A 14,229-nucleotide genomic window follows, 5' to 3' on the forward strand; every position below is an offset into this window, starting at 1 on the left:
TTTCCTGTTCAAATATCAATTATACATTTCTTAAAAAGATGTACGTAACTTTTTTTTCTCACCTAAGGCTATTATGGTTTGATTTTTGCCCATAAGTTTAATTTCAAGCATTACATGTTGAATCTATTGTAATATATTTCATTGTAATGTATTTTCTTGCTGTTCTTAATAACCGCACTAAACTAATTCATTTGGTAACTTCATAAACTTAACAGTTACGTTGGAAGCCACAGTGGAAAATGTTGCAATCTGAGCATTACAAATTGGAGTGTTTGTAAGTAAAATGAAGATTATGACAGAGAAGCAGTAAAGTAAGGACCACACACGAATTTACGAATTTAATTGAACATCCAATCAAAAAGGAAAAGATTCAAAGGCCCGGTAAGGGTGGATTTTAAACTTTAGTTGTTTGATTATATCTGATGTGTATCTTTTACTCTATGTATTATTTTGGAAAGTATACTAAATAAAAAAGTATGTCTGCTTAATATTTTATAATATATAAGCCTGAAATGTCAAAAGATTTCAATTGAGATATTTTTTTCTGAATAAAAAAAAGAAGTTGTGGTAACAGTTCTCCACAAGAGACCAAATAACACAGAAATTAACAACTATACGTCAACGTACGACATTCAACAAGGAGCAAAGCCAATACCACATAGTCAGCTATAAAAGGCCCCGAAATGACAATGTTAAACAATTCAAAATAAAAAACTAACGGCCTAATTTATGTACAAACAAGAATGTGTTCCCAGTACACGGATGCCCTACTTGCACTATCATTTTCTATGTTCAGTGGACCGTGAAATTGGGGTCAAAACTCTAATTTTGTATTAAAATTAGAAAAATCATATCATAGGTGACATGTGTACTAAGTTTCAAGTTGATTTGACTTCAACTTCATCAAAAAACTACCTTGACCAAAAACTTAACATGAAGCGGGACAGACGGACGGACGGACGAGCGAACGAACGGACGCATAGACCAGAAAACATAATGCCCCTCTGCTATCGTAGGTGGGTCATAAAAATGATCGAAAAACGAATATGTAACATAACAAACGACAACCACAGAATTACAGGCTCCTGACTTGGGACAGACACATTTATATAGAATATGGCCGTCTTAAGGATGATTGCTAGTCATGTTTTGGAATTTTTGTCAGATTTTCGAAATCCTCTGGTTTTATCCATTTGAATGCCTTAAAAATTTTGGCCCATGAACCCCCAGTTTCTTTTTATAAATCTTTTACATGTATAATTATAAGCCATTTGTAAAAGTCTTATAAAATCCTTTTTTTTTTTAATAGTTTTTGAGAATTTTAACTGGTCAATTATAAAGCTATGCAAAATCAAGAGAGAACATTTTCCCGCCAAAATTCCAATAGCTAATATCTCGAAAACAAGCACATTGACCCCTATATTTTTATTTTTATTTTTTTATTCCTCATTTAATTCCCTATCAATATATACTAGTGTTATGGAAAGCTATTTATTTTGAAACTGAGAAGCGAACTTCCTTAAACATGTTAGCGGAATCCCAACCCTCCCCCTTTTCTGAGACAGTGGTGTGACACCTGAAGTTTGTCACCTTTATCTCCACTACCCTCGACTATTGCAATTTTGGTTGAACAGCAAAGAGTGCGGTATATGAAAAATATTTAGCAATACTGTTGTTTGGCGAGGGTACATGGCGCGCTGTTATTCAAAAAACAAACTTTCATAAGTTTTGTCAAATTATGCTAAAAATCAGCTTTTAGTGAAAGTCGCCTTCATGACGCCACAAAACATACGTCAAAAATTACGCATTTGGTGAAAATCTTCTCTTACTGAATCAGTTGGACATTATAACATACGTTTGTATCAATTTTCGCATTGGGACAAATTCTGATTTTTAGGACCAAAATTATGGGTTAGTGAAGATACTCCTTTCTATACGCTTTACTCAGCTTCAACTAACAAATGAACTTAATATCTTCACCTCGATCTTCACCTGAAAAGTTTTAACTTTAAAGTCACATCGTAGTAAGATGCTTTTATTTTCACGAAAGGATTATAGGTGTGTATTTGTTTTTTAACAGTTACTTTTATGATACTTACTCAAAGTGTTCGTGTTGACTTCACCTGATGGACGTCAATTTGGTTACTTATGCCCTATTCCCTATTCGTTACCTATTTCTTCACCTGCTCATGTGCAAGTTAATTTGCAATTTGACCTGGACAATATCACCTCTATATCAGTGGCGGTCATATTATATCATATCATAACTGATAATCAGGCCAGTGCAAGATAAACACCCGTAACCACATGTGCTCGTCGTATATTGTTTTATAATATGAATATACTAGTAGATAAAACATTTTTATTTTATAGTTTAGATATCTTTTATAAAAATAACCCATATCAAAGGTTAACAAGAATGCGTCCCAAGTACACGGATGCCCCATCTGCACTTTCATTTTCTATGCTCATTGGACCGTGAAAATTGTGTAAAATCTCTAATTTGGCATTAAATTAGAAAGATCCTATCATAGAGAACATATTTAAGAAGTTTCAAGTTGATTGGACTTCAACTTCATCAAAAATTACCTCGACCAAAAACTTTAACCTGAAGCGGGACAGACGGACGGACAAACAGACGAACGAACGAACAGACGGACGGACGCACAGACCAGAAAACATAATGCCCATAAATGGGGCATAAAAAGGAGGCGAAAATACAGGTAAATCCTTCCAAAAAGCTATCAGTCTGTTAATTTATATTATGATATGAATTTACAGGAATTGGAATTTTAATGTTCATATTTTGGAAAATTACTGTAGTTATGCAAACTTTCTGCAGTTAGAATACACTATCGTAGTTATCAGTTCATTTGACTCATGAGTTTGAATTTACTTTTGGTATCTTCCGGTTTCTCTCCTTGTATAGTTGCCAACGAGTCAACTATAAGTCCAGTCAAACTAAGTTTTAACCTCAAACTAATTGCAACAGAAAATGTTTTAGTTTTTATCTATAGAATTAAGCCCTAAATATACACAGACATAAGTCCCATAAAATCTAACTTGAGAAAACTCAAAATCAGCATTTTTAATTTTCTATGGAAATTTAACATTGGAAGGGGAGAAAAATCCGCAAAAATGAGTCTTTTTTTGTCAGTTTTTCGTTGATTTTCTTAAAATTTATGTAAAGTATGATACTTGACTATATTAAATAATCTTCTGCGCATGAAATGTTCAAAACCGAACATTGGGTTTTTTTCTTGTTTTTTTTGTGTGCATTTAAAGAAATTGTTGCTTTGTGACCATTTTGCAAAAATAAAATTTGATATTGTTTATATCTGTATATTATATTTGTTCAGCATCTACCTTGTTTATAGAAACGTTAAACCACAAAAAGAAGATTATAATTATGCTTAATTATTTTAAATGAATTTGAGATTCTTTACCTTGACATGTTGAAATATTCAATAACTGGTCGACTAATAAAATACGAAATCTAGATTGTATGTTGATAAAAGATATGAAAACACCTTTAGAGTTGTTTGTTATACTCCAAAGACGGCTAAAATTTCAAGAATAAATGCATTCTGTTGAATTGAAGCGTTAAAGTTATAATTTTGTATCAATGCAAATCTCTTTTCGCTGCCAAAATTTTTCAAAATCCAAAATAACGTTACACCTTACGTTACACCTATGACGTTGCTAAATTTTACTACAACGTCGACGAATGCCATTGTTGTTGTTGTTGTTGTTGTTGTGTGTATCTTTCCTCCACTGTTTGGAGAACTGTAGTGTTGAGTACTCAGCACTACATATATATATGCACTGTCCCACAATTACTCAAAACTAAAAAGAAGAAGTCTATATACACTAAGAGCGGGATGGTTTCTACTGTGTTTCAATCACTCAATAATTTTAAAGGTATGATAAATGTCAATGGTATGCAGGCAAGTAATTCAAGCACATTACTTGTAGTGAATGTCCAAGGCGGTACTACGTGCAATATGGAGTGCATAACATAATCCTCTACTAATACATTCCAGTCTATTGTAAAATTGAGGTAGCACTAGGTGACTAGACGAACAATCCAGTATGATCTGTGTAAGCCGAGTTGGATCTGATGTTATTTGTTGGTATAATCCCGGTGACATTTCCTCGATAGCTTTGCTTAGGGCATCTATAAAGGGTTGTCTAATCGAAGTAAGATGCTGGCATTGAACTAAAAAGTGAGTTCTGTCTTCAGGACCTTGCTTACAGAGCGGACATGTCGGTTCTACTTCATATTGGTGAACCATTGAAAACCTTGTACAAATGCAATGTAAACGTTACGCTGCACACATCTGTCATCTTCAATAAATCAAGTTCAAAATATACTGAATTGATGCAAATTTGTTTGGCATATACTTATGTACAAACTACTTAATTCTTAATATTCAAAAGTAAATAAGATTTTTATAATTATAGGCTACAATATCCTGAATATGTGTGAAATGTAACGATTACGAATATTTATAGTGAAAGAGATTTGCATTTACCCTTGATGCCTTCTGAGAATCCGTCTACAGAATTTTGATTAAAACCTATGGGTTGTTGCTATTAAACATTCCCGTTAAAATTATGTGAAAATATAAGGGGGTCTCCGGATTCCTTTTTTTATCAGTTGAAAATAATCAGTCTCACTTTCGTATGTAGTAGCGTGGAAAAGGTAAAAAAAAATGTTAACGTCGTAAAATTCTATCACTCATACATAAATGATGAAGACAGCAAATATTAATCCGGTGACCCCCTAATATATTCCTATCGTTAAAATGAAAATGTTTACAGCAACAGAATATTATTTTTGAATAGACTTCTGTGGACAGATTTTCGGAAAATTTCAATTTAAAGTGGGAAAAGCATATTCTCTGACGCGTTTTCTTCAGTAATCCTTTGCACGTAATCGACATAAACTTGGAAGTATAAAAACTTCTTATTTATGTAATTTTTTTTTAACATTCTGACGATTCCAACGAATTATATAAATGCGTACTAATTTTCAACAAAATCTGAAATATCTTGCTTGAAAGTGAGTTCGACTCCGAACTTAATTTACTTGGATAGTCAGGTTTTTCTTTTTTTTGCCGAGTCTGTGTTTCTTTATCATGGAACTGTTGCTTCATGTTCTTATAAAAACTGTGCATCACAAAAAAAGACAAGAGTGTTGAATGTTGCGTTTAATTTCAAAAATAAATCAAGAAAATATTGTCCAATTCTTTGCCTTAAAAAAAGTATACATTATCAGGTCAAATTTATTTATGAAACTTTTATAAATTGGGACACGTTCGAAAGGAATAATAATGATGCTAATTGAAATACGTAATTTCGAATGAATGCGGTTGGTAGTTTAAAAAATTTCGACCAAAACCAGGGCATCAATTTTACCTGACGGCAACTATACATATTTATATGTATACTGTTATAACTAATGCAACAGAGGACATTTTTAAAAAATACTTTTAAGTTATACTTTTTTTCGGGAACTTAACTTTTTGTCAATTTCTTCGGGTAAACAATTAACACTGCATGCAGATTTGAAAAAAAGAAAAACGTTTAGTCTGTGGGAGTGAGCGATAAAAGACTTAAATTGATGTCAGAAATGAATAAGAAATTTTAGACAGCCATTCTAGGGTATCTTCTTGACATTGGTATAACCATTTGATGGAGAATACTTTGATCTAATCATGTTTGATCTAATCATGTTTTATTTAGAATATTGTATGCAAAGTTACTTGTAAACTGGTAAAATATTATATTTGAGTGGTTCTTGAATTTGTGTGAGGTGACCAAAATCTTGGCTTGTATATATAGTTCAAGTCCGGCAATTTCGTGTGCCTTTAAGTCCAATGAGCGGACTCCGGACGGATTGAAATACCGGTAAGCATCATATAATTTCAAATACAGTAACTGTTGTCTTATTGGCATGATATTACTATTCTTGTATTCTTGCACGAGCTACATCTTTATCAAAAGCAAACAAATTAGCAAAACTTTTTATCAATGCATCACAAGATTGTTCTGTTTTTCGTTTAATATATTTTACATAATGTCCGTTCCTGCATGTCTCGGGATGTTTCTTAAATAGTCAGAAACATGAACAGATCAAAACTACTTCAGGACATGACCCTTTACCAAGACTTGGTGCTCATCCTTATTGGTCACGGCTAAGTACATTACCAAGCGGATTTTGTTAAATATGTATAGAGGCGATTATTTGATCTTCTGAGGAGGAGGGGAGACAGTTTTCCGGATTGATATTTTTTTTTCATTTTTTGCTAGTACAAATTGTTTTCATTCATACTTATTCCCTTTATTGTAATGCATTTTGTTGAACAAAGTATTCATTTTCACAACGACTTGGGCCTCGTTATTCATAATGCCATAATATTCATTTTCACATTCCTACCACCCCCATTCTCCCATCCTCAGAATTTCAAATGGTCATCCCCTAAAGACTGGATTTCGTTGACCGTCAACGGTATTCATGACTTCGTAATGGCTATGGCCGCACCTTACTGTTGCATAAGTTTACAAAAAAAGATAAAGAAATACTTTCAGAATATATGTTAAAAGCGGGAAAAAATTAACAAGAAAAATGGGTCCTTTATATCATAAATTATAAATATGTCTGTTTTAAGTAAAACACTTGATACATTTCATGCTTCCGTAGCCCCTTTCTGGTTTTACTTTCATCATGCACAAATGCTTAAAATTAAATATTTAAAAGCAAAGAATGTTTAAGAAGCTTAACATGTGAAGACAGTACATGATCAAAAGTATTCGTCACCTCTATTTTTTTGGCCATATATTTATTTCATGTAAAAACAACTTTTTTTCTCAAAAAATTAGGTCTTTTTTGGACACAAAAAAATCCCAATAGAAAATAAAAAAGCTCCACAACAAAAATATAACCAATTGAAGAAATAAACCTGTGAAAACTTGGCACCAAATTGCTTATTATTCAACTTGAAATTACCCCAAAACATTTTTTGAAAAAACGTAGTTATATATAATATATAAAGTGAAAGATCACAAGTTACGAATTCTTATGGACCAAATGATAAAAAAGGCCAACCTATCTTCGGTCAACTTAATATGTCTTATTGAAATTATCAACAATATAAACATAAGAAGATCTATATGGTATGATTACCAATGTAGCAATTATCAAACATCTTCTTTGAGACCATTTGACGTGATGAATGAAATCGTAAACCACCGTACGGCCTTCAAGACCTTCAACAATGACGAGCAAAACCAATATCGACATTCGTATAGTAAGGATCCGAATTGACAAAGTGTGAAACATTTAAAACAACAACAAAAAAAAACCAAAAAAAAAAAAACCCAACGGATTGATTAACGAACAGCAAAATTCAGATATGATAGCTAAATATACATGACATCATTGTAACGTCATAAAAATGGCTAAATGACGTCATGAAAAATGAAAAAAATGAAACGAAAATGAAATGGCATTGACAGAAATCATTAAATTATGCTTTTATTGCTAAAATCAATATTTATTTTATTAACCTTAACCATCGGCCATATCGGCCCATTGGCAGTTAAAGAACAACTAAATCGGCCCGATCGGCCCTTTGGCAGTAAAAAGACAACGTCAATCGGCCCGATCGGCCCATTGGCAGTTAAAGGTAACGTCAATCGGCCCAGATCGGCCCGCTGGCAGTATAAGGGTTAAATCGTGATTTTTTAGTCTTCTTCGAGTAAGATAGTGGAACTTTTTCTGTGTATATTTGGGGAATCAGTAAATGCTAAAGGTTAAAACTTTAAAAATCTACAATTACTTTAAGGTTAGAGTCAAATTTATGCTAGATTGACTGGACCGTATCTATGATATACGGCGACTAAAAAAAAGGTGAGAAAATAAATCAAGGAAATAGAGCGCCTTATTAATGTCGCTCAAATAAACGTGACACGAAAAAGCAACTACATGTATAAGATGATTGCTCCTTATAAATTTACGACTTGCACATTAGTATGTGTTGTGTTAAATTCATCAAACGGTTCAAGAAAAAATCTTGCCTCTTATCATCATAGTACTTCTTTCTATATTTTGTTCGGCACCAACTGACAAATTAGCTTATCTTCACCTGAACAGTATGACGACAAATTTTGCTGGTGGATCTTAAAAATGCATAACTTAGAAAAACCTTCTATTTTTGTGTGTTTTATCTAGGGTAAAGTTATCTTTTTAGTCGTCTGCCTTTCCACGATCAAATTATTCAATTAGATATTTTTTATATGATATTTTTGAACTTTCAAAAATTCTTCCTGACAAACCGTTAAGACAATAGTTTTTAGTAGATCAAATGCATAAACTATTAAATGGTGTTCATTAGCTAGATAGTTTTGACGAAGTAGAATCCCGACTGCAAGTATCTGTGGTGTAAGTTTACATTATTTCGAAAGGTTCATTCTCCTGATATGTACTTTTAAAAATCAAATCGGTCTTTGGGACATCATTAATAAATTGGCGGGAAAGCACGTGCATGGTGGTACATCCAGTTCCTGTTTGGGTAGCAACGTTCAGATGGTATGAACGAACACTTGTCACCACTTCCAGTTCCAAACTATTCCTTAAAGGATCGAGAGAGTAGAAGAGACAAATACAGAAGACTTCGCTCACGAGGAAAAGATGTCCCGCATGCTGATTTTATTCGTGGATTTGGGTTGTCATCACCAATTTCTACAGCTTCATTTATTTCTACATCTGAATATGATGAAAACGAAAGTAAGGGCTTTGATAAACAGGAATAATTGAAGTACCTTTTAGTTATTAAGGCCCAACCAGAGACATATAATAAATAATAATGCATTATATGTCTCTGATCCAACGAATTACAGAGCAATAGTGCCAATACTATCCTGTATACATCCAAAACCTTACCCAAACATATACCTAGTGCTAGCCTTTACCATTATAGCATCTTAACCTAGAACAATTTCATCCTTGAATTTAACCATAACCTTAATTGATAAATAAACATTAACCCTAAAGTTTAGGGACCCTTAAAGGGGCATTGGCAGTCAAATTCATGTTCACTGATTTGACTCAAATTCTTATATTTTATTTATAACATCTAGATTGTATTATATGTCTCTGATAACATACAGTATTAAAATTTATATCAAAATTAGAAAAGTAAAAAAAAATAAAAGGCACAGGCTAGATAATATGTATCATGATGTTTTTTGTCTAGACACCATCTAATTAACTATCGAGTTGACATCCAAAGACTGCCGAAAGTCGAATAAGACACTTACACATAAAAACTTTAAAAAGGTCCTGTCCCCCTCCCCCACTCTTCTCTAGCTACATTTGTAAGGGTTTAAATTGAAGGTCGCATGAATACAGATCCAATGAGGTCGAATTATTCACTAGCAAGTGAAAAAAATCATCATTTAGCTTATTTTGACAAAATTGGACCATACTGGTTGCTAAAAGCAAATTATTATTTGACTATTTAACTTTCAATAATGATTGAAAAAACCCCAACATTATGTCATATTTTAATTTTTTTATATGTACATCTAGCTAGTGCCACTTTAAAGAAGAATAAAGTAATAGAAGATCATAGAAGGCAGGACATTGAATGGTTTCTCCTAGTCCCAACAAATTACGAAGTCTTGAAACTCATTTTTGATTTTATGACGTGACACGTCCCTATGTAACTTTGGACTAGGTTACCCTTACAAGAAAATTTTATTTGGTAGGCAGACAGGAAAATCTTTATTTTGTGAATGTGGAACATGCAGTTTTGTCAAGAAAATTTTTTGCTTAAAAATGACAGGAAATTCTTGAAAAATATGTGTTGATCTATACTGTATTTATTTACATATTTAAAGCAATTTTAAACTTTAGAAATGATAAATGCATCAGTTTTAAAGAAATTTTCAGACAATTAAAGCTTTATTGACCACTGCCTTTAAAGAGAGTTTTGCTTTTATTTTCTTCTGTTATAAAATAGATTTGATGCATACATTTTTCCAAACATGGATATTTTGGGACTAAAAAAAAGAATCTTGAAAGATCTTGAAATCAGGAATTTTTCTTTTAATTTTATGAAATATGAATGCATTTCATAATTCAGAAATTTAAATTTTATTTGTCTAGTTTCTATTTTCCAGGTGCAAAAGTTTGTTTGTAAATGGTTAAAACTTGTTCTCTGAATTTCATTCAGTTAAAAGTAGAATTATGCTGTAAACCGGTTAATTTTGGGAGGGGTCTATTTGCATGACATGTGAGAACTTGAGAAGAAGGATAAAACAACAAATAAATTGTAACCAATTTGTAAAATTGAGTTAAATCTATAACAAATTATAGAACTATCAAATTTAAGTAAATGAAGTACAAACATTTGAAAAAGTGTTTTTTTCATTAGAGTTATCCGCCTTTGACCTTCAAAACCTCTCATTTTGATAAAGTTTACATGAACACAGATCATTAACTAAGAATTTAACACAGTTTGAATTGTTGATGGGTAAAAGATAGACCATAACATTCTTGTAATAAACCCATTCTGTTGATTAATAAAGCATTACTGTTCATGCTTTTTAGTCTTTGGATTTTTGGATTGTAATTTATCTGTTGCCATATGGAAAATTGTTTATTAAGAAACCCAAAGTTCACATTATATATTGGGTTCCAGTTAATATTTAATTTGACTAGGGGGTTCAAATTTACTGAAGGCAATTCTTTGGCTGAAAATACTTATATTGAATAGAAGTTCCTTCATAATATAAGTTCCAAGTGGAAACAATATTCTGGAATATTATTTCCACTGGAATTAATATCCTAACGGAATAAATGGTATAGAATATTTGTTCCAACAGGAACAGATATTATGACATTGTTTATAACAAAGTTTCCAGTGGAACTTCTGTTAGGGGGAACAAGTATATATGTTAACAGTCCTCTTTATTTTCTGAAGGTCCAATTTTAATTGTAAATTAAATTAAGAGAATAACGAAAATACTTACCATTTCAAAGCCATCATCAGATCTAACTTCATTAAAATATTTTTTTTCTGAATTTCTTAAATAAATTCAGTCAGAAAAATGCTACCCCTTTTCGCAAACACTATCAAGACTATATGCTACAGATGTTAAATAACAATTATACCTTTTAAATTGTTTTGGTTTCAATTGCTGCTATAGAACACACTGGCCTAACTTTGTGTCAGATAACAGTTTCGTTTTCAAACTTGGAGTCAGTTTTTTTTACTACACATTTTGGCAAGATATATAGATGGTGGAAGGTACTTTATCATCATGATATTTTACGGGGTAAATTTTTTAGTATTTGTACAACGAACCAGAGTACTTTCCCTCTCACTGTGTGTGTAAATAATTCACGTTCTCAATTTTCCCTGTCATGTATTTGGTCTTCAGTCAGATCCTGTCTTTGGGCTCCGTTAAGCCATTTCATCAATCACATCCGCTGTATCATCCATTTCATCAGGTTTTCTCCTGTGGAAAGGGTACATACTTTCTAATTTTAAGCTTTAGGATTGCACCTGTCCTTTCAATTTTTCCTTCTTTCATTATTAATCCTTTACCATTTATCTTGGAGACATAAGTTATATATTATTTTTTGTAGAGTATATCAAAAGTATTAGGTGAATAACCTAAGCTTTATTGTTTTTTTTTACCAAATTGTAGACTGGTTCTAAACTTGACAAATTCACATTCAAAGCATACTTAAATGATAAATTGAAATCTGATGTACAATATAGGCATTTAGCCAAGGCTCGGTGTTGAATATTGTACCTTGACCTATAATGGTTTACTTTTATAAATTGTGACTTGGGTGGGGAGTTGTCTCATTTGCACTCATACCACATCTTCCTGTATCCATTTTAACCAATTTTTATTGCAAAATGACTTGATATATAAAGTTTTTAGCTAAACACTAGATTAGATGTAATTGAAACATTTGAAAAACTTAATGATTACACAAATTAAGCACTCTACAAAATGTATGTTAAAGGGAAATTCCGCGATTTTTTACTTATCATCTAATTATGTTCATCTTAACATAAAAAACACATTTGCAAAGTTTTAAATTTATATTCCTTCTAATAACGGAGAAAATCAAGTATTTGTAACTTTTTTGGTTGAATTCTCGAGTGGGTCGTGACGTATTAGCCCGATTTATTGAATTCTGGGAAAAAATAAAATCTGTTTAACTCTTATAGCTTATCGACAATATACGTAATTAAAAGCGCACAGCTGACGAATGGTCGTAGTTATTAACCACAATATAAGAATGAACGAAAATGAATATGCATATACCGTTTTGTATTGATTGAATTAAACTCCTATAAAATTATCTCTAGTAAATGTTTTTGAATAAATTTAATTAATTATTGTTAAGAATTTTTTCATAAAATATTTATTGAACATTTTTACTGATATAGAACTGAAAATATTTGAGTACTATTTACCGTTATTGTTTTGATTATCATTTCAATGCAACTAATGTGTGAGCAGAGTGTGTATATTATTTTGTAAAGGTCACTGTATATTTCTGCTTGAGGTCAATTCGTTTACCTTGTAGCTATTTAGCCGCAGGTGTGAGTTCAAGCGTACACAGGTATAAATGTTGTTATTTGGAAAGGATAAACAGAAAGTATTAGAAAGAGTATGCTGTCACGATGTTAATACACTAATATTTAATACACGATGAGAATAAAGATACAATAATTAAATTGTGTAAATTAATTGAAAATAAAATTCTGATTCGTAATTCCGAAAGTGTATAAAAATAAAAGGAAACAATTTTTGATTACTTTCTTAGCGGCAATTGGCGTAAAGATTCAAATATGAAGCAAAAAATAGTAGTTTTAATCTTTAATAAAAACTAAATGCAATATTACCCAATTTGATATACCATTGTACATCTGTTTGATATCATTGAGTTTAACGGAATTTCTTAACTTGTATTCAAATCTGGCTGTGTTTAAATGCTAATAAAACTATTGCAATTTTAAAGTTTTTAATTGACAAAAAAATTACAACATACAACATGCATGATTTTTTTTAGTTTCTTTTTAACATTTTATTCTTACATAAATAAATTCATTTGACAATCATTTACACGAACTTTTTGTGAAAAGAATACCAATTATCTAAGCTAAGGCATTATTTCTTTTTAGGATTTTTGAGGATTTTTTTAAAAAATTCTATGATAATATTTGTGCAATGTTGAACATGATAGCCGTCATTAATCCAAATAAGTAATACAGTAGTTGTAATAAAAGTTATATTTTAGTCATGCATAACTGATATTGACGAATTTATAATAGTTCGTCCATACATCGTTGTTCTTGAAACAATCATTATTAGTATACATGTAAGTTTCCTGACGTATAAGAGCCATTGAGGATGAGCTCCAGAGAAATCAGACTAGTGGCGTTTCGTTCGTTTGTTTGTTGGGAAAGGAGAGGAAATGCAACCGCTTGTACAGATAACCGACAGAATTACCATACAAGCATTTATAGTCAACACAATCAGAAAGAGTTCCCATCGTTAGACGGGGAATATGAAGGCTTCCAAGAATGAACAAGTGACATGTCTAACTCTGAACAGTTAGAAAACAGACTATCGACATCGACCGCTTGTTCTTGATATTTGAACCTGTATGCATATATATACGTATACGTTTATGATATAGTGATGAGTTCTTGCGTCTGATAAAAACTAAATTCCTTCATGGTTATATTTTTCCATACGTTTATATTAGTTTGTAATGTGATTACTCAAAATCGTTATTTGAAAATCCTGTTTGTGAGATGTAGATTCATTTCAATACAGAAATTTCGTCTATATATTTCACAAGTGTTTAACACGGAGAAGCTCTGAAGGTCCATTGCTGCCATTTTGTTTGGGCGTGAACCATCGATGTTTACAGCAATATCAAAGAATAAGATGATGATGGTAGAAAGAACTATGGGCGTCATGTGGCAAATATTACATGCATATCGGACAATGAGTTGTCAATCTGTATGAAAAGATTTCCAATACAACCATATTATTGAGAAGGAATGTTTACAAGCTATACTCTCGTACTAGTATTACAGGGTTCCTGTGGCGTTCACCTTAGACACACATCTCTTTAACGATGTTTAAAAAAAAAGACAGAACCAATTTAATGTCATATTTCCCTAT

At 31.7% G+C, this 14,229-nt stretch overlaps 1 protein-coding gene across 2 annotated transcripts in view; it reads left to right on the forward strand.

Annotated features, from left to right (window-relative positions):
- Positions 1-8,540: 8,540 nt before the first annotated feature.
- Positions 8,541-14,229, forward strand: part of LOC139513418 (coiled-coil domain-containing protein CG32809-like) — a 92,377-nt gene continuing 86,688 nt past the window's right edge. For both annotated transcript variants that reach the window (XM_071301866.1, XM_071301869.1), the window contains exon 1: positions 8,541-8,791. In XM_071301866.1, coding sequence (XP_071157967.1) covers positions 8,596-8,791 — 196 coding nt within the window. In that variant the 5' untranslated portion in view covers positions 8,541-8,595. The remainder of the gene's footprint in view (positions 8,792-14,229) is intronic.

This window comes from Mytilus edulis, chromosome 2 (genome assembly GCF_963676685.1).
Source record: "Mytilus edulis chromosome 2, xbMytEdul2.2, whole genome shotgun sequence".
Classification (NCBI taxonomy): Eukaryota; Metazoa; Mollusca; class Bivalvia; order Mytilida; family Mytilidae; genus Mytilus; species Mytilus edulis.